Raw genomic sequence first — 19,800 nt, 5'->3', positions numbered from 1 at the left:
TACAAGAGGACAAGCAAGTGGAATGCATGTTGCAAGGACAACATCACAAATACGGATGAGGAAGACCAACACTTCAAGGATTGGAAGAGGATTTCAAGACAAGGATTTCCAAAAGCAAGATGTGGACTAGATCAAACACACCTTGATGGTGAACAAATGAAGTTAAGCAAGTTCAAGACATAAGCACAAAGGATTTCACATCAAGAAATCAGGAATTGCCTCAAGGAATCTCAAAATCAAAGAACGTTAAGGAGGAAATAATTCAAAGGATGAAATGCAAAATATCACAAGGAATTCCAAATATCATGAAGAATGTTCAAGGCAAATTGATTAAGTCTACAGTTCAAGTTGAGGTGGCATCCTAGTCGCCATTTGTGAAATATCATTTTCATTTCGGTGTTGTGATTAGAATTATGTTTCCTTTCAGGTTTGATGCAAGGTGGCATGAGGAATCAGCCATATGGGGAAGTTTAAGGTTGAGGCTTAGGCTATACAAGAAGGTGGCAGGGATAGATTACTATACAAGGATTGCTCTACAAGCATGAGGATGATTGAAAGAGGACTTCACCATGAAGAAAGAAATTCAACAGTGCAAGTTCATTAATACATTCAAGGAAGTAGCTGTGACATCAAAGGATTCATTTTGAGGCAAATCAAGAAAAATGCTACTTCACAAGCAAACAACAAGAATGCAAAGGAGATCCATATCAAATATAGCACTAAGGCAGAACTCCAAAGCAAGAAGATGAAGGGTGAAATGATCAAGAAGAGATAAAGAACAAGATTCACAAGAGCAAGCATGAGAGTGCTTGAGCTAAAGGAAGAAAATTTTAACAATCTTGAATTTCCTTTGGAAATCCAAGTGCCATTGCCAGTATAGCCAGAAGGTAATCCAAGATGAAGGAGTTTCCACACGAGATTAAAGAGAATGCAAACGTGATCAAGGCGGGAAATAGTTTTAGAAGAGTTAATCAAAGATAGAGGATGATGCAATTTAGGAATATCTCCTACCTTCGTCTCTTCCATTGATTGAGCTTGGAAATGTTGAGTATCAAGAGATATGCCTCATTCATTTACAACTTGTGATGAGTTACAAGAAGCAAGTAGTTGAGGTGGCGCCCAATCATCACTTATGCAATCACATCATTCTAAGTTAAGGTGTCCAGGTTCAACGCACTTGACTCCTCCGACGAGGCGAATAACTACCACATGTGGGCACAATGTCCGATGCACCTACCCTCACCATCTATTGGTTGAATATTCAAAGGAGGACATGTGTCCCACTTAATGTAATTTTGTCATTGGTCAAGCATAAATGATTCGTGATGGGTGTAACAAACCCTAATCAGGGTTTCTATCTTTCAATCTTGGCCATTGATGAGGATTTGATCCTAGCCACTCATTGTAATGAGAGCACTATAAAAGGCTCCACTGCTTCATTTGTAAAGGTTAATAGTTTAGTAGTAGACAATAGTTCAAGAATGGTTGATAGATGTTAGATAGCAAGCAATTAGAATAGAGTAGGAAGAGAAGGCAAAGATTGTTGCCGAGACTTTGTTATAAGCAACATATTAATTTCATTGAAGATATGGCGAACTTTATGTGTTGATTCAACAATTTGCATGGTCTCTACTTTTCATTTACTTTTCATGTTGTTTAGATGAATGGAAGAACTTTGTGCATACTACTAACACTTTGCTGATTGTGAAGTGTCTTGCGTAGTCAACTGGGTTCATCTTAGCCAAGCTCAACTTCAATTATCATTCCTTCATTGATATGCTTCACCTTGAGGGTGTCTATGTTTGTAGTGGTGATTTGAAAATCATTAGCTATCCCTAGGAGATTGCACTAAACTTTGCGAAGTTGTTTCTTTGCATGGCAAAGCAAAGTCTAGTTGAGTTTCACCAAAGATTGTCCATTGCTCTTACATTCCTAGGATTAGATTAATTCTCACAATCCTCATCCTTTTTCCTCTGTTTTTTTCAATCAAGTTAATTTCCACGTTCCAACGACATTCAAGCATTCAAGATTCAACTTAAGTCCACCCGGGGATTCCAACAAAATCACATCAGACACACTTAGTCTATCCAAGAGCACGTCAAGACTTGACATTCGGAATCTTGGAGTCACTGCCTATGATCACAAAGTTTAGCATAAGAGGAGATTTTGTTCAAGAGAGGATAGAATACTTAGTATTTTATTCTGTGTTGCATTGTGCATGAAAAACACATCAACAATTTTCTCTCCATCATTCCTCGCACTCACTCCTTGCATAAGACCTGAAAAAGAACATAATTTTAATCAAAACACCAGAAATGAAAACAATATTTCACAAATTTATGCTTCCTAAAATCTTTTCAAATCTGGTCAGTAATCTTTAAAGCTGGAACTGATGTTGGTCGACTTGTAATCTGATCAAATTATGCTCAAATCAGAATGTCCTACCTGGAGAGATTCGCCAAAATCAGGTCTGATTGCTAATTTTCCTAGATTCTTGATGTGAAATTTTCTGTCTACAGTTTCAGTGGTGTCTTGTCGAATATGCAATTTGAATCTTTGGTCTGCAAATCGTGTTGCTGGCTGAATTCGCTCTGCTCTTGATGTTTGATTGAACTTCACTTGTGCTGATGGAGGAATCCACACTCTCTTGATGCTGATTTCTACCAATGGTGACCTTAATTGATGAAATTCGCTCTGGTTATTGTCTGATCTGTTATTCACTTGCCTTGCTGTCGAAGGAATTCGCTCTGTTCTCGAAGGGATTGAATTAGATTGATGAGCCAATGAAATGCTTAATCAATCTTATATAGGCGTTTGCACTTGGGTCATGACCTTTGGTGTCTCTTTTCCCAATGAAGGCCGACTTCTCACTTTCCTTTTCAAATTTAAATTTGAAATTAAAACGTTTTAGTTCTCAAGAGGGCCGACTTATGGGAGGTTGTATTAGTGAATCTCTCTAAGTGATAGATAATCTTGTCTTACCAACCCAAGGATGTGGATTCCTTCATATCGTGGATTCTTGCTAGGCATGGATTTTTATCATTCCATGGACAAATCTCTCCTTCCACCTTCAAGGTCTTGGATTCTAGCATTTCGTGGATTTCACAGTCAAGGACAAGTTGCACTCTTCACCTTCATATCGTGTATTAGCCAAGGCAAAAATTCATCTTTCATTTTCTAAGTCATGGATTCTTCAACCTCATTGAGAATGTTGATCTTCGTTTGAAGTCATGGATAAAGTTGATCATTTCAGTCCTTGTCTTGATCAATAAAAGCACTTTCTTTGCAAATTTTGAAGATTCAAGGATAAATTTGATTAGTGCAACTTTCACTCAACATCACCCTCAAGATCTCCAAGTCTTGGATTTAGCCTAGGCATGGATTTTTCTTGGGCATGGATAATAGGAGGTCGTTGATTTTGTGGACTCATGGATAAATTCGATCTCACCTGCTCAATTCATCAATTTCGCTAAGTGAAGGATACATTTATTGCAAGGCTGACTTGATGTCAACTCTCCTTGTCATAGCCATTTTAAGTATTAAGTCATGAAAATCATGCATTTTACCCAACCTTTTGAAGGATTGATCACCTCCTCTTAGGCATCAAGTCACTGAATTCGTGGATTTGTGAAGGTCATGGATAGATTGGTCATTCCACCTCTCAGCTGTCTTGAGCATTGAGCCTTTCAAGTCGTGGATTTGGGCAAGCCGTGGACAAGTTTTTTCACCTCACCTCAAAATTGTGGATTTCATGAGGTCGTGGATTTTGGCAAGTTGTAGATTTCTCCACCTCATGGAATTTTCAATTGTGTCCACACTTTGTCTCATCATGATGTTGATTTTGTCTTTGGTGAGGGTTTTGATTTTGCCTCAAGGAAAACAGTTGGTACTCCACTTATATTTCTTTCCATTTATCTCTCATCCTCACTTATAATCTCTTTGACTTCCATTCTTCATCCATTTAGTTTGGATCGGTTCTTGCCTCCTCATCCTATCCTTAAGGCACTCTACTTGCTTGATTACTCGTCTATCATGCAACTCATGCCTTGACTTGACCTAAAGATTGCACTGTAAAGCTTCGCTCGATGAACACCTTGACTTTTATCCAACACTTAAGCATTAAAGCTAAGAGGACTCCAAACTATCCCTAAGGAAGATCGGATTGTTGCAAAACTAAGCACTCTAAGCAAAAGAACTAATCTACGAGCAAACAGAACTAATCTACGAGCAAACAGTATGTATATTCTAAACAATTGAATTTACGAAGAAGAGGCAATTTTGGGTTTGAACGAAGGGAAATCCATCAAATATGGGCAAATAGGACACTAGTAACATTAAAATAACAACATCTACAGGATAGAAATGTCAAAAAAAAGACAAATGGCAACATGCAGCCTCTAAAAGATTTGTTGCTGATGTCACTAAACACTGCACATTTCTATTTATATTATGGATGGTCTGCATCTGCAACACTATATACATTTTTGTTCCATCAAGATTTTTACTTTTTACATCACATTGAGCAAATGAAAGCTCATAGGTAAGCTTTTTACTTTTTAGATCACATTGAGTGAATGAAGTCTTTATTTATGATTTTAATCTTTTCAGGGTTTTTGATTTCCCATTTGTGTTGAAATTATAGTTTTATTTGAGGGTCAGTTTTCTATTAAGGTAAATGTTTGACTTGAATTTTGATGTTTGTTTTCAGTTGAAACTATTCAATACCATAAGGATGAGAGAAGCACATTCAACATTGATGCACAGAAATCATACCAGCCATCTAAAGGCTCTGATACAATAGCAGCTATTGCAACATCCTTGGGCGGGCAACCATCTGCTGTTGGAATTGTAAGGTTGTCAGGCCCAGAGTCTGTTACAATTGTTGGAAAAGTATTTTGTCCAGCAAAGAAAAAGAATAAGTTAGAGCCAGTTTCATGGCAGCCAAGAAGCCATTATGTAGAATACGGCACTGTTGTTGATGCAAATCAAAATCTTATTGATGAGGTAAGGCTGTTCTATGTTTCAGAGCTATTGTCAGTTTTAAGAATGATATTGTTTTATGCATGCAGGGATGGCATTTTGAAAAGGAGCATGGATAATTAGAATATTGATTTATTATAATGCCACTAATGTTTATTTTGCATCTTGATACATTATGGTAAAATAAATAACCGTAATATTTAACAGAGATTTCATCTTGCAAAGGCCCTCCTATTCTCATCTTACTTATTGAATGATTTTGAGAACCTTATAACCTAGCAACTATTGCATTACAAAGAACTAGGAAAATGAGACACAAGTATAAACTAGTAACGGTGCACAGCTAATCTGATGGTCTATTCTTGTTTGTCTTTTTGAATTGACTTTAGTAAGATCCATACACTGCAATATAATATACAAAATAAATAATTGGTAGGATACATGGTTCCGTCTTGCCAAAAAAGTACTGTACTTGTCATTATAGCAAAAATTACAATAATCACAATTTCTTGCCACATGCTCTTGCAGGCAATATTTTAACTCACAAAATTGTGATTTGATTGTAAAATCACGTGCCATGATTTAAGCTTAGCATATTGCTGAAAATTGCATCGATCCCTTGATTGCCAATTTATTCCACTTTTTCCCTCATTTTTGACTGCGTGGTGTTTTTTGGAAACCTAACCTTAACATTATTTTCCCTTTTTTTAAAACCCTAACCCCAACCCAATTTTTTCCTTATTAAACTGCAATTTTTTTTAAATCTTCATCTTTTGGTTTGCTGATATATTTCCAGAGTGACTTTCTATGTTATTGCTTCGTCCCTAAGACTTCATGGGTTTGAGGACAATCCGTTTCTGGTCCAGAGCCTGGTCGGGTGTGGGCAGGGGTGTGGCCAGGATGGCAGTTTGGCTTGTGGGTTCATCCTGGACAAACATGGGTGAACCCATGACGAAATTTCATGGAATTTTCTGATCCTGCAGCAAACCTGGCAGTTTTTAAATATTTTTTCTGCTTGTTTTAATTGTTTTATTACTGGGAGTTGCAGCATGAATGAGATGTCTTTTTGTGGAATGTCTTATTTGCAGCTAACAGAAAATGTAGTTATCCTCACATAAATTGACTTTTCAAATGCAACAAAGAGGTGTTTAAAGTTTAACCTGAACAGTTCAATTTTGCCTGCATACTCAAATCAACATCTTAGATATGTTTGTAAAATGTGAAAGCATATACAATGCACATGAACTGTTTGAAAGAAGACCTCAAAAAATGTGGTATCATGGAATATGATGATTACAGGATATACATAAAATAGTATACGTGAATGACCCTTGAAACTTTTTAAGAAATGCAGAAGATACAGAAAAAATGTGGAAAAATGTTGATTTTTGAAATCCTTCATTTGGGCTCGGTGGTGGGCACTCCGCCCTTTGATGTTGCCTTCTACCCCATGAGTGGTGCTGCCCCCAGACCTTCTGAGGGGCACTAACCCCAGATCCTCTTGAGGGGTGCTGCTCTTCAACCCCATTGGGAGTGCTATGCCCATACCCCCTCACGAGGGGTGTTGCTGTGCAACCTTGCTAGGGGCACTACCCTCCAAGCCCCACCAAACTCATTTGATACATTTTGTAATTATATTTTGCATAAAATTTATATATTTTAAAAATGCTGAGTTTTGCCAAGTTTGAGGATGCAAGCCATCAAAGCATAATTGATAGTGGCTTTTTATCGGTTCTTAGAACTTGCCAATGCCCTGATAGATATGTATGCCAAGTGTGGAAGCATACACAAGGTGTGGGAATTTTTTGACAGAATGCCTCAATAAGATGTCTCTTGGAATGGCATGCTTGTAGGATATGCACAAATTTTTTTTGTTGAAAAGGCCTTGGAAACATTTAAGCAAATGCAATTGGCAGATGTAAAGCCAGACATCTCATTCTGCAAACTCCTTGCTCTCCCTGATGAATTCTCGGGAGTTGTCTTCATCTCTGTCACCCATGGCAGCCTCTTTTCACTTTTCCTTTTGCTGATCCCTGAATCCTCTGTCGTTAACACTCATGAATATGCAAAGTACCTAGGGTTCTTACACAAAAGAAAATAACTAGTAACCAGTGCAATTTATTCCAAAAAGAGAATCAGCAATACAACATTTAAACTACCCAGAATAGCAGGAGCAAGTCTGATTTCAACTATAATCGCAGAATGGTCTCAATACATAGCCATAAATCAAATATTCATAAAACCTGATACCATCACACAGTACTTTGTTGTTGAGTATTCCTGAAGCAAAGTAGGGGCGATTCTGGAATCTTCTAGGGTTGCTGGTGGGTGACTACATCAGGTTTTAGCCTTCTGAGTATCTGAGATCAACTTTCCACCAAATTTGGACACTTAGGATGAGGGTCGGTTACCCAGATCTGCTGTTCCAGACTGATTATCTTGTTTGCACTATTGGTGGTCTGTGATCTGCCTTCAAATTCTGCTTGGCTCCCTTGGAGGTTCCCACAGATAGTGTGTTTGGCTTCAACTAGTGAAATGGCTTTGTCACGTCCCAAAATAATATTCAGATCTGCTGTTGTACCTTGCACTGTACAGCTAGATACTCAATAAGCAGGAAGTATGGGGGCTTGTATTGAGATTTATCTTCTTGCATTGTGCCAACCCTGGGCCTAGACTCACACCTTGACAATGAAGCCACCTTGGAGTAAGATTCGCCTCCTTCAGTTCCTATCTTGATGAACCCTGCAATTAAGACCTGCTTGACAATGAGAAATAGATGAATGACAATGGCAGAGGCATAGATGAATATTTGAAGCATTCAGGTCAGGGTTTTATCCCAACCTGCTTGACAACATCAGGGATCTCGTCCCGAATGCTGCCAGAGAAGAAAATTTGTTTGCAAAATGCTCCCTACCCCAAACTTGGTTTTTTTGTCCACCTTTACACCTGGCCACAAGCTAACTCACAATACTTGCACATGTCATCTAGACATATTATTTTGAATAGGTGGGCCCATCCAAACAAAAAATATTAATCTTAATATTTATTATTATTAATATATTTAATATTATTATCAAAATATTTAATGTTTTGTAGTGTTGAAAAACACAATTTTCCCGCTTCTATTCAAAACTCAAATTAGGAACAGATGGGGACATGACAATCTAACACATAAGCCACTTTTACGCCTAGTAGAAGAATTTCTAATTGTTCTTGTTATTGGTTTTTAAGCCAAGATATTTAGAACCCGCCATAATCATAACACCATCTGATTTATAGAAAATAAAACCTGCTTCTGATTTACCTTGGTTCCTTTTGAAGCACAGTTTAAAATTCAATTTAAAATCTTCTTGAGGTGGTCCCTGTTGACATGCGTTTTGTGACCACGTGAAACACAGAATAAAGTTTTCCAATGGTCACTTTACTCTCTCTTGATCAATGTTCAATTGCATGCTAAGATTGCGATAAGTTCAAACAATTGACTCCAAAGTTCCGATTATGCAATGGATGTGACTCAGTTGGCTTGATGTGATATGCTGGTAATCCAAGGGGACTTACGTTTGGATCGTTCTTTCACTTCTTTGCTGTGGCTGGAACTTCATCATCAGATATAGCATTTTTGTGATGCTTCTGCTTCGAATGAACTAAACTGGAATGGACTGAAATCAAAGGGGAAAGGATTAGAAGGATCTAAATCTACTCCTAAGGGCAGTGATATCAATAGATAGTGCTCTAATGGACGAATTCCAAATAAACCAAATTTTGCTTTGCCAAGATTAACTACAACTCCACAAGAAATGGTGCAATCTTCCGAGGATGTTGAAGGATTTTCACATTGAGAAAGTGCATTTGAATACCCCAAATGGCACAATTGAAACGACTATCCACAATCAAACTTAGCACAAATTTAGTGGCTCAGGCTAACTTTACACTGCAACTTATAATCACAAACACCTTTAGATTCTCCATTGAAATCAAAGCACTACTCTACTTCTACTGTAAGTGAGGAAGGTGAAACCATGCAAGTTTGGAAATAAACTTAAGTGGACACCATCAAAGAATAATGTTTCACTGTTATTATCTCAAAAACTTATCGCAACAATTTCATTCAAATCTCCCTTCTTTACAAATGAAGGGGTCACCCCCTTATATAGTCCTCCAACCTTGATTACATGCAAACCCTAATTAGGGTTTGACCCGAAAGATTCCACACACATGATGCAACAAGGTGGGAATAAACACTAAATGTCCATCATGCCCATTTACAATAAATTCCATTCTTGCCAAAAATGGTGTATTAAATGCACCACTTCAAATTTGCCTAATGTGTAATAAATGCGCCATCATGCAATAACCGCCCATTGTGCAATAAATGTACCATCACCTCCAAAATAGGTTACATGCAAAAGATGCTTCACCATCTCATATGAGGGCTGTGTACTGTCCCTTCTTAAAATGCCCTAGTTTTCCCCAGATTATAATTCTTAGTTATTAAAGGAGGGTCAAGAGAGGGAGTACCTTTAACCCTTTGATGAGAGAACCCTGTAATAATGTTAGTCGATAATCTACTAATTATATATAAGTGATTAATTACAAACATACTAAGTAAAGAAAGAACTGATCATGATAAAATAACAGAAGGCTAACTATGTTTCATAAGACAGAGAGCTAAATCATCATCATCATCATTATAGGGGAGATGAAGATTGTCTCAATAGGGTGTCCTAAGTCTAACCTTCCTAAGCCCAAAGGCAGAGCACCTTCACCCCCCTTTGGCCTCATTTGGACCCTGCCATACATATGAGGTGGCGTGCTTAGAGGTGACCCTTAACGCCGTTCTCCCTAGTGCAATCATTCATCTTCTACCATTTCTGATAATCAAGACAGAATATATATATATATATGCATACAAAGCATCATATTTGATTACATTTTCCAGAATGTATATAACCATAAGCAACTCTGATATGCTGTGTAAATGTACATAACAGTGGACTGTTATCAGACAATAGTATGAAGAGAATGCTGTAGGAATATTGTGCACAGGATCACGTACCAGAGTGTCTTAACATCTTAAACACTGATTTGACAAAGAATTCGTTATTTGCTGTGAGTTCAATCTGCTTTCTTTTTTGTTTTCCTTCAGTCTCATTCGTGCCTTTGTTTGAGTATGGAGACGGCCTGTAATTTCATAACAGTTCTGATCTGATCTGATCTGATCGATGGTGATGTCACTAATTGCTTTTGATTTCCTTCCTTTATATCTCTCAGTTTGAGGGAGGGGTCACACCTCTTCATCATATATGCCCTTTGGCAAGAGACACACCCTTTCATAATTAGCACCCTTTGAAAGAGTGCAACTCTTCATTATATATTTGCCCTTTGAAAGGGACACAACCTTTCACAATCACATCTGCACTTCTTATATTAATCAGATCTGCACTTCTGATTCCCAAAATTAGCCCCTCTCAAATGAGGTTCTCTTCTCCCTTTTATATGCCATGTTTGAGGGAGTCACAACTTTTCATTCCATGTCTTTTGACCATTCATTAACTTAATTAAATTTTAATTATATTTAATTATATTCTTTTATATTTAAATTAAAATTTTATTTTATTTTTAATCATTTGAATTTGAATTTTATTATTATTATTTACCATTAAATTCTATTTCAAAGTGGGGACATTACAGTGTGCCATGCAATGAATTAGTCGCCACCTTGGTCAAATATTCCCAGCAATGAATGCTCCATCATGCCGCCATGCAAATGGACCCTGCCGTCCTGTTGTGACGTATTCACACATCGGCCCATTGCAAATGGGGACCCCTACTTTTTGCTTTCTAGGGTTAGTTTTCTTTGCTTAGTTGTCTGGTTTTGGCTATTAGCCTTTGCATTGGAGAGTTGCCAGAGAGATCATTAGGATAGCAGGCTCTGCTTGAGTTGAGGTGGGTCAGTAGGTGGTCCAGGTCAGGGTCTCTTTGAAAGCCTTCTCTAGGTCAGGCCTTGCTCTTGTTTCTTGGTTAGGTCTTGATTGAGTTTGAGGAAGTCCTTATATCCTGCTAGGGTGGCCTTGCCTTTAAGACCTAGGGCATTTAGTCAAGGAAGTGATGAAGAATTTGAGCACAATTGCCAAATTCACTCCTGACCCTTCCAAAGGGACAGGAGTGAATTTCCTTAGAAACCTCTTTTGCTCCCAGTCTAGACCTCAAAGCTTGCTCCTACGTCTTGACTGAGTGAGGAATGACCTATCTATGCCTTGTGAGAAAGTTGGAATGAGATGGGATGAGGAAATTGAGCCTAAAACATCAATTTCGCTCCTGACCCTTCCAAAGGGTCCAGAGTGAAATCCTTAGAAAAGCCTAATTTGTCATCAAAAGGCATTGAGTTGACATCACCTTGAAGGCAAATGGACTTGATTAAGATGAAGGAAGGACCCAAAGGCCAAGTCTAAGAACAAAGTTGAAGGAAATGAGAAGAATTTGTGCAAAAGAGAAATTTCGCTCCCGACCCTTCCAAAGGGTCCAAAGCGAAATTCCTAGATAGGTCCTGTCCTTCCAAAGGTACCTAGGCGAAATTGTTAAGATGCACTTTTGATCCAAATTTTTGAGCTAGGTGCCTCCTTAAGGTGATTTGTTGGCGTGTCCTAAGATGAGAACAATGTGATTGAGGGTGAGGCTTGAGTGTTTGGAAGGTATCTAAAACTAATTCCTCAAATTTCAGTCTTGACCCTTCCAAAGGGTCCATAGTGAATTTCCTTATATCTCCCTTCTTGGTCCTAATTCGCCTCGTAAACCTTATCCCTATGTCGTGACTGAGAGAGTATTGATGTGTGAAACAAAGTGAGGTGAGAAAGGTCAATAATTTGAGCATGATTGCAAATTTCACTCCTGACCCTTCCAAAGGGTCCAGAGCGAAATTCTCCTGACCCTTCCAAAGGGTCCAGAGCAAAATACTCCAAAAGACCTATTTCTTCACTAGAAACATTGAATGGTGGTCATGCATGGCAGAGAAAAGGATCAAAGTGTTGGCAGTGGGCCCGTCCCTCGCGGGGATTCGTGACATGGTTTAACAGCCTCCTGTGGATTCTATAAGTCTAGTGGTTGTATTGGGCATTAACAGGTCGATCTTTTGGTGCAATGGCAACCCTAGCTTGTAACAAGTGGTATGAGAGCTTGGTCACAGGTTCAAATCACGCAAGCCGCGACGAGTGACGCTGGGAGGGGGATTGTTGGCAGTGGGCCAGCATCCTTCGCGGGGATTCGTGACATGGTTTAACAACCTCCTGTGGATTCTATAAGTCTAGTGGTTGTATCGGGCATTAATAGGTTGATCTTTTGGTGCAACGACAACCCTAGCTTGTAACACAAAGATTAAGTTTAAAGCAAAGCTAAGGCAAATTGAATGAGAATTGAGCCTAAAGTGCAAATTTTGCTCCTGACCCTTCCAAAGGTTCTAGAGTGAAATTCCTAGAAAGACTCTCTATTTTGCCTAATGTACTAAATGAACCTTGTTTTGATAGCAAATTGACTTGATGGTGATGGGAGAAGGTGTAGTAAGTTAAATTCAAGACAAAGAAAGGATGAATGGATGAAGAAATTGGGCTGAGGAAGAATTTCGCTCCTGACCCTTCCAAAGGGTTCAGAGCGAATTCTCCCAAAAATACATATTTCCTCCTTGTTCAAATCAAAGTTTTTGTTCCTAGGACATTGTTGAGGGGGGATTGATATATTCTTGCCTTAAGAAGTGAATTGAGGTGAAGGGAGTGGTGAATTTGAGCCAAGAATACAAATTTCGCTCCTGACCCTTCCTAAAACCTCTATTTTGCTCCATGTTTGAGACCAAGATCTTTGTTCCTATGGCGTAGTTGAGGAAAGATTGATGTATTCTTGCCTTGAGAAGTGATTTGAGGCAAAGAGATGATGAAATTTGAGCTAAAATGCAAATTTCGCTCCTGATCCTTCCAAAGGGTCCAGAGCGAATTTTTCTTGAGGCCTATACCTTACCCAAGGTCCAAAGTGAAGTCCTCCTTTTAGGCCATTTTGAGGGTCAAATATGTGATGTCTTCATGAGAGGGATCGAAAGGTGAAAATCAATGCAAATTGAAGTGAAAAGAAGGAAGAATTCAACCTAAAGGAAGAAATTCGCTCCTGACCCTTCCAAAGGATCCTGAGCGAAGATCTCATTATAGGTCTTGTCCTTGGAGAGGGTCCTTAGCGAAAATCTCATTATAGGTCCTGTCCTTGGAAAGGGTCCTGAGCGAATCTCATTAGAGGTCCTGTCCTTGGAGAGGGTCCTGAGCGAATCTCATTAGAGGTCCTATCCTTGGAGAGGGTCCTGAGCGAATTAATCTTAATGCCTTCTTGTTTATGATTTAAAGTAAGAAATACCATGTTAGGATAAATATGTTCTGTATACTTAATCATCTTTTGGTTTGTTTTGCAAATCAACAAGATCGGGCTAGAAGGAAGAACAAACAAGGAGGACCTATTCAAGTTTCATCATCATTAAAGACACTTCACATGCATGGAGGGGGGCTCAAAGTGTTTCAAAGTTGAAGGACTTTAAGGGTTCAAAGGGTTGCACGTAATAGACCAAGCTATCCTCAAGGACCTCATTCTACCACATGGAGAAATCATAGGATGTCAAAAGGAAGATCTTACAAACACTTCAAGGCGAAGTTAGCTACTAGAGAAGGTGACTTGACCATGACTTCCTATCACCATAATGCAAAATCAAGGAAGTTTCATCAAACACATGAGAGTCAAGGAGGTACATCTTTCATCTAGTACATCAGGGATAGAGGAGGATCGACCAGAGCCAATGCAAGGGTACGTTGAAGAAGCAGATAGTTTCAGAAGAGTTAATCAAAGTTAGCTTCTCATCATCATCACATTGAATATCAAGAGATACAAAGTTCCTTGACCAAGCACAAACGCAAGACAAGGTGGCATCCCAGTCACTGTTCCTCCAGTCAAATAGGTCCACATCAGCATGTCCAGATTCAATGTACTTGACTCACCAGTAATGGCACAAACTTCGAGGCACCTACCCCGATTTCCTATTGGTTCACACATGAAATGTAATTTTCTCATTGGCTAAGGTAGTTTGTTGTAACAAACCCAAATTAGGGTTTTCATCTTGTAATTCTAGCCATTGATTGTAAATCAATTAGAGCCATTGAATTGTAAAGAGCTCCCAATATAAAGTTCTGGCTCTTCATTTTGTAAAGGATAATAGCTAAGAGTTAGTAGCTAGAATAGTGAATAGAATAGCAATTAGAGTAGATTAGGAGAAGGCAAGAAATTGTTGCCTAAATTGTAAATGAACTCCATTTTCATTGATGTTATGGTGAAGAAGGTCGTTTCTTTGTAATATGCAAAGTCTCTTGTTGAATCTTCGTTCTAGATGATAGATAATTAAATTGAATGGAAGGAAGTTATTGAATGCACTCGCGTGGAATCCGCCTAGTCCAAACCACTAGCCTCTTGCTGATTGTAAGGGCGCCCTGCGTGGTCAACTGGCATTGAATGAGCTTAATCTCGAGTCGTTATGTGTCTATTGTTCATGCATTAACTTGAATGGTGATCAGTATCAGATGGTGTAACGATTTGAACATATTTGAAGCATCCCTTAGAAGATCGCACTGCGCTATTGTTGAATTGTTCAGTTTGATGGTGAGACCTAGCCCAATAGGACTCCAATTAGTCATTCATCTATCTTTTTACATTCTATGTCTTAGATTAGACTCTCTAAACCCTGCACCTTTTGGTTATTTCTTTATTATCTCGGTGAGTAGATAGGACTTGAGTTCCAGCAGATTAAACGCTCAGGCGGTCGAATGTAAGATCCCTTGTGATTCCAGCATAATCACATCATACCACAAGAGCTTATCCACACGTAGAGACCCTACATACTTGAACCTTGGAGTTATTTCGATTGATCCTTAGGCAAATCTTCAGCATTCAAATAACTTTGTTCAAGAGAGGATAAGATACCTTGGTATTTTATTCTGTGTTCGCATGTGCATAAAAAACACATCAACATAATTATTTAAATTTAAATTTTATTTTATTTTTATTCATTTGAATTTGAATTTTATTATTATTATTATTTACCATTAAATTCTATTTCAAAGTGGGGACATTATAGCGTGCCATGCAATGAATTAGCCGCCACCTTGGTCAAATATTCCCAGCAATGAATGCTCCGTCATGTCGCCATGCACTCAATAGATTCTCGCCATGCAAATGGACCTCGCCATCCTAGGAACCTTTGTAATTTTTTGGGTTGTGCTTGAGTAAGACGGAATATTCTCTTTGCATGTCGCCAACTCATCCTCTACAAGAATCTTTCCTTTCCAGGTTCACATAAGATATTTTGGAAGATTTTCCTGCCTTGGAAGAATTTTAACAATCTTTTCCACTTATAAAGGATTCTTGAATGCTTGGAAATTCTGGAGAGAAAATCTTTCCAGAGAGATTTTTTATCTTGGAGGAATATTTTTGTGCACACTTTGTCTTGTAGGGAGGTTTTTCCATCAACTGACCACTTCTTCCACACCTGAGGAATTTTATCAACCTGAGTCCTGCAGATAGAAAATTCTCTCACTTAGCCAATTTTCTTTGTGCCTTGAAATTCTTTAGCTTGGGCACATTTCTTCCCTGGGGAAAGAATTTTTTTGAATTTTGAACTTTTGAAATTTTCCTACCAAATCATGTTTCTGTCTTTTCTACTTGTCCTGGAGCGCATTTGCTAGGAAGTGGAGGAATTCTGAAAATTAGGCTTTTCTTCCTTGATGTCATTTTGGCGCTCATTCCTTTCCTAGAGCACATTTTCTCCATGGTGAAGGAATTTTTGATGTGGAAGAAAAATTACTCCTTAACCTCATTTTGGTGCCCAATCTTGATCTTGATTCTACTTTACCCCGAGGAAGGAATTTCTTCAATCGTTAGCCAAATTTCACATTTTCCAGGAATTCTGTCCTGAAGGAAGGAATTTCCAACACTTAGTTAATTTTTCACTTTCTTGGAATTTTGTCTTGAAGGAAGGAATTTCCAACATAGTCAATTTTTTCACTTTTTCCAAGGATTTCTTCATCTTGGGTATAATTTTCTCCTTGGGAAGAAATTTTTGATCAATTCATCACCTTTCCTATTTTTTAGGAACTCTTTCCATTGTGAGCTCTGGTATTCAGGAGAGAGAAAATTCTCTTGATCAATTTTTTTTTCTTTCGTCTTGAAATTTCTTCAACTTTTGGGTGAATTTTCTTCTCGAGAAGGATATTTTGACCTCTTTCCCTAAGGGGATTTCCCTTCTTCTCCTTGGGCGCCAATCCTACCTTGCCTTGGAATTCAACTTTCAATCCATCCTTGGGTGGAATTTTGACTTCATGGAGGAATTAGTCTTGTTTGGAAGGAATTTCTCCCTTACCCTTATCCAGCGCTCTATTTCTACCTTGGGCGCCATTTCCATGGTGTGGAGGAATATTAGTTGAGGAAAAATCCTCCACAACCTTGCTCTAGTGCTCTCTACCTATCCTTTGGCGCCAAAACACTAGCTTGCAAGAATTTTGGGGGTGGAGGAAAATTCCTCCACTACTCCATTCTAGCGCCCAACTCCTATGCTTGAGCGCCAAAACCACATGGAACAAGAATTTTGGGTGTGGAAGAAAATTCCTCCACAACCCAAATTTAGCGCTCTCCCTTGATGCTTGGGTGCTAATTACATGTGATTCAGGAATTCACCTTGAGGAGGAAAATTCCTCTATGAGCCCTATTTGGCACCCTACCACAAGCTTGGTCGTGGAATCCATGTGCTTAAGGAATTTTGGTCATGGAGGAAAATTCCTCCATGACCCCAATTGAGCACCCTCTTCTAGATTTGCATGTTGCCTTGTCATGGTAAGGATTTTCTTGGACTTTGCCAGACTTGGCCATTTTTGCTCATATCTAGATTGGGATGCCATTTCAGGATTGAAGTGATTTTTCCGTGCCTTAGGAGATTTTCAATGCCTTTCCACTTCTGGAAGGAATTCAGATTCAGCCATTTTTCGATCAACTGCTTTTTTTTTCAAACTTTCTGAATTTAGACAAATATTCAGGAACGCTCAGTCTTTAGTGTCGAGACCCCCTTCCTGTGAAGAACCTGCCAAAAATAGACTTACTAAAAATAGTAAGTACTTCAAAACATCAAAATCAGGGCAAATTGGGGTTGGACACTAAAAATAGAAACTTACTAAAAATAGAAATTGCTAAAAGTAGTAAGATTGATTTTTGGCAAAATAAAGACAATTTGAGAGGCAATGAAATTCCCTAAAAAATAGGAACTTTATTAAAATAGAAAGTTGCTCAGAAATCGCTCAAATTTCATTGGTAGTTTCCTTGAAGGGTCCTGATTCCAATCCAATGTTTTCTTTTTTTCAAAACCCTAAGGAAAAGACCTCAAATCTAAGTCTGAAGGGCGAAACCTTAAAATAGACAGTGACACAACAGGTTCTAGACTTAGCCAAATTCGCTCAAACGACTTGCAGACTTGATCAAATTTCATCAAAACACTTGCAAATCGAGGAGACCGAAGAGACTTTTGTGAAAAGACCCAAAGAACCAAAACCAAAAGACCAAGAGGACCTAAAAATTAGGGGGTCCCCATTTGCAATGGGGCGATGTGTGAAAACGTCGCAATAGGTCCCCAAATGATCTTTCTTTTTGTTTGTTAGCTATTATCGCATGAATAGGATTTGGCTTCATGTTATTAAAAACAACACATGCTTTACTTTTTATCGCCCTTTTAAGTGTTCATCACATTAGTATTGTGGGTTTTTATTTTTTTTGCTTTCACAATTAACTGGATTTTATCCTAGACACTCCCATGAAGTGGAGCTCTCCGTGGGATCTACTGATAGGAGGTTACAGTCTTCAATATTGAGGTACATATGATCTTATAAAGTTTTAATAGTTGATTTGTTTAATATATGTATGTTATGTGATTGCTTGAAATTAGTTTCTCTATTTAGGCTAAAATATGTATATTTATGATTTTTTATATTTTTTGTATGGATGTAACCAAAATCTATCCAATCCTAATCTCTTTTTTTGCCTTAAGGCATGTACCTGAACCCAAACAAGTAACTTAGCCTACAAACAATAAGGATCTGGAATAATCAGCAAGAAAGTAGATGGCCACAACAACAACACCTACTTTAAATAAAGCGGATGAATTAAGATGGGTTGGTATTGTTTGATTCAACACAAGCTCGGTCAAAGAGTTGAAACCTTCAAAAGTACAAATTTGAACAACATATAAGGTACATAATAAAACAATCCCCTTGTGGACCTCTAAGGGGGGTCACATACACCAAATTAGTGTCCTGCTTGGTGGTGCCTATACAAATTACCTCTAAAGTAGGGTAACAAAGAAGTCATTTTTAGAAGATGAGGTCTTTTCCGGTTGATAGTTACTATCTACAGGTTTGGTGCTCATTCAAAGAAAGTTAATGGAGAATAAACATATTTTGTTTGATACTAATTGCTTTCACAATTTTCAAAAATGTGAAGCCAGGATTGCAATATGGGAAGCTGCCTATTTATATAATGTGTAACTGGCAAATGTCAACAGTTCACAACAAGAAGCACTTCTGCACCAAAAATACCCATTTCTAGTTGCATAATGATAAAATCAGCAATATTTTGCTCTTCAATGACAGTTGAAATCCATGATGCAATTCTTGTATAAAATTGGCCTATGAATTTCCTTTTTGAAATTTATCCTTGGGAGCATATTTTAATTGAAGAAGGGAACAAAGTTACATAGCATCAAAATTGATCTTATCATTTCTTTGCTATCTTCCATGCATGCAAAAAGATTGGCTGAGAAAGGAAATTAGTGTTAAAGAATTTTCTGATTCAATGGTTTGGTGGGACATTTTTCTTACAAAGATAGATTTCAGATGCAAGTCAGGGTTTCAAAACTCTTGGATCTTTATTCAAAAAGATTTTTAGGACTACCTTGTTGTAGGATGTGGATCATGAAATTGACTGGAACAGCACATCCATCCCACTTATACTATATTAATTTAGGTATGCAGAAAAGGAAATTGTAGAAATGCATGCAAGGGAATTGATTGGAAAAGGTTTTAATCCAGCCTTCTAAAGTTCTGTAATCCATTCAGAGTACTAGTTTTGTTGGTTAAGATTGTGGATGATGGGCGTATTAAATCAAGCAATTACTAAAGAATTTTTTTCAACAAGCTACTTGTAATGATTTGCTGGATAGATTGGCATGAGTTGCTATTTTGTCAAATGTATGTTCTTGAGCTGTATGTTACAAGGTAAGATTCGCAATAAAGGATGTACCTTAAGACATCTAACTACTGATGGGGATATTTTTAGTTTTAGCTTGTCGGAGATGCTATTCAACTTGACAAATGTTTGTGGCTACTTATATGAGAATGATTAGCATTTTGAGCTATGGGAATTGTTGCTTTTTGTTGGATTTATATATTATTTTCAACAAAAAGGACGAAGAACATGCCAAGCATCTAGAAGTCTCACAACAATATTTGTGGTTTTCTTTATGACTATTCTATTAGTCTTTGTCTTTCTCTTTTCCTTTTGGTATTAATCGAGGCATTTCTTTTTTGTCTCTCTCTCACACACAATACATCTTACAATTTTTAAATATACATGCCCGTTTCTTTGCTTTTCCCGTCGTCGTACTTTTTCATGATGTTCTAAACTTCTGTATCTTAATTTGAGAAACAGTGCCAAAAATATAGGGGATTCTTTCTTGCAAGTGTGAGAATGAAGCTCTAATAACAGTAT

The 19,800-nt window shown here is 38.0% G+C and overlaps 1 protein-coding gene across 2 annotated transcripts in view; it reads left to right on the top strand.

Moving 5' to 3' along the window:
- The window catches only part of LOC131068198 (uncharacterized), a 118,980-nt gene that overhangs the window by 47,422 nt on the left and 51,758 nt on the right, over positions 1–19,800 (top strand). For both annotated transcript variants that reach the window (XM_058003373.2, XM_058003372.2), the window contains exon 2: positions 4,709–5,004. In XM_058003373.2, the coding sequence (XP_057859356.2) occupies positions 4,709–5,004 (296 nt within the window). The remainder of the gene's footprint in view (positions 1–4,708; positions 5,005–19,800) is intronic.

The sequence above is a fragment of the Cryptomeria japonica genome, chromosome 10 (genome assembly GCF_030272615.1).
Source record: "Cryptomeria japonica chromosome 10, Sugi_1.0, whole genome shotgun sequence".
NCBI lineage: Eukaryota > Viridiplantae > Streptophyta > Pinopsida > Cupressales > Cupressaceae > Cryptomeria > Cryptomeria japonica.
Note: the sequence above shows the minus strand (reverse complement) of the source record. Positions and strands in the feature narration are given on the sequence as shown.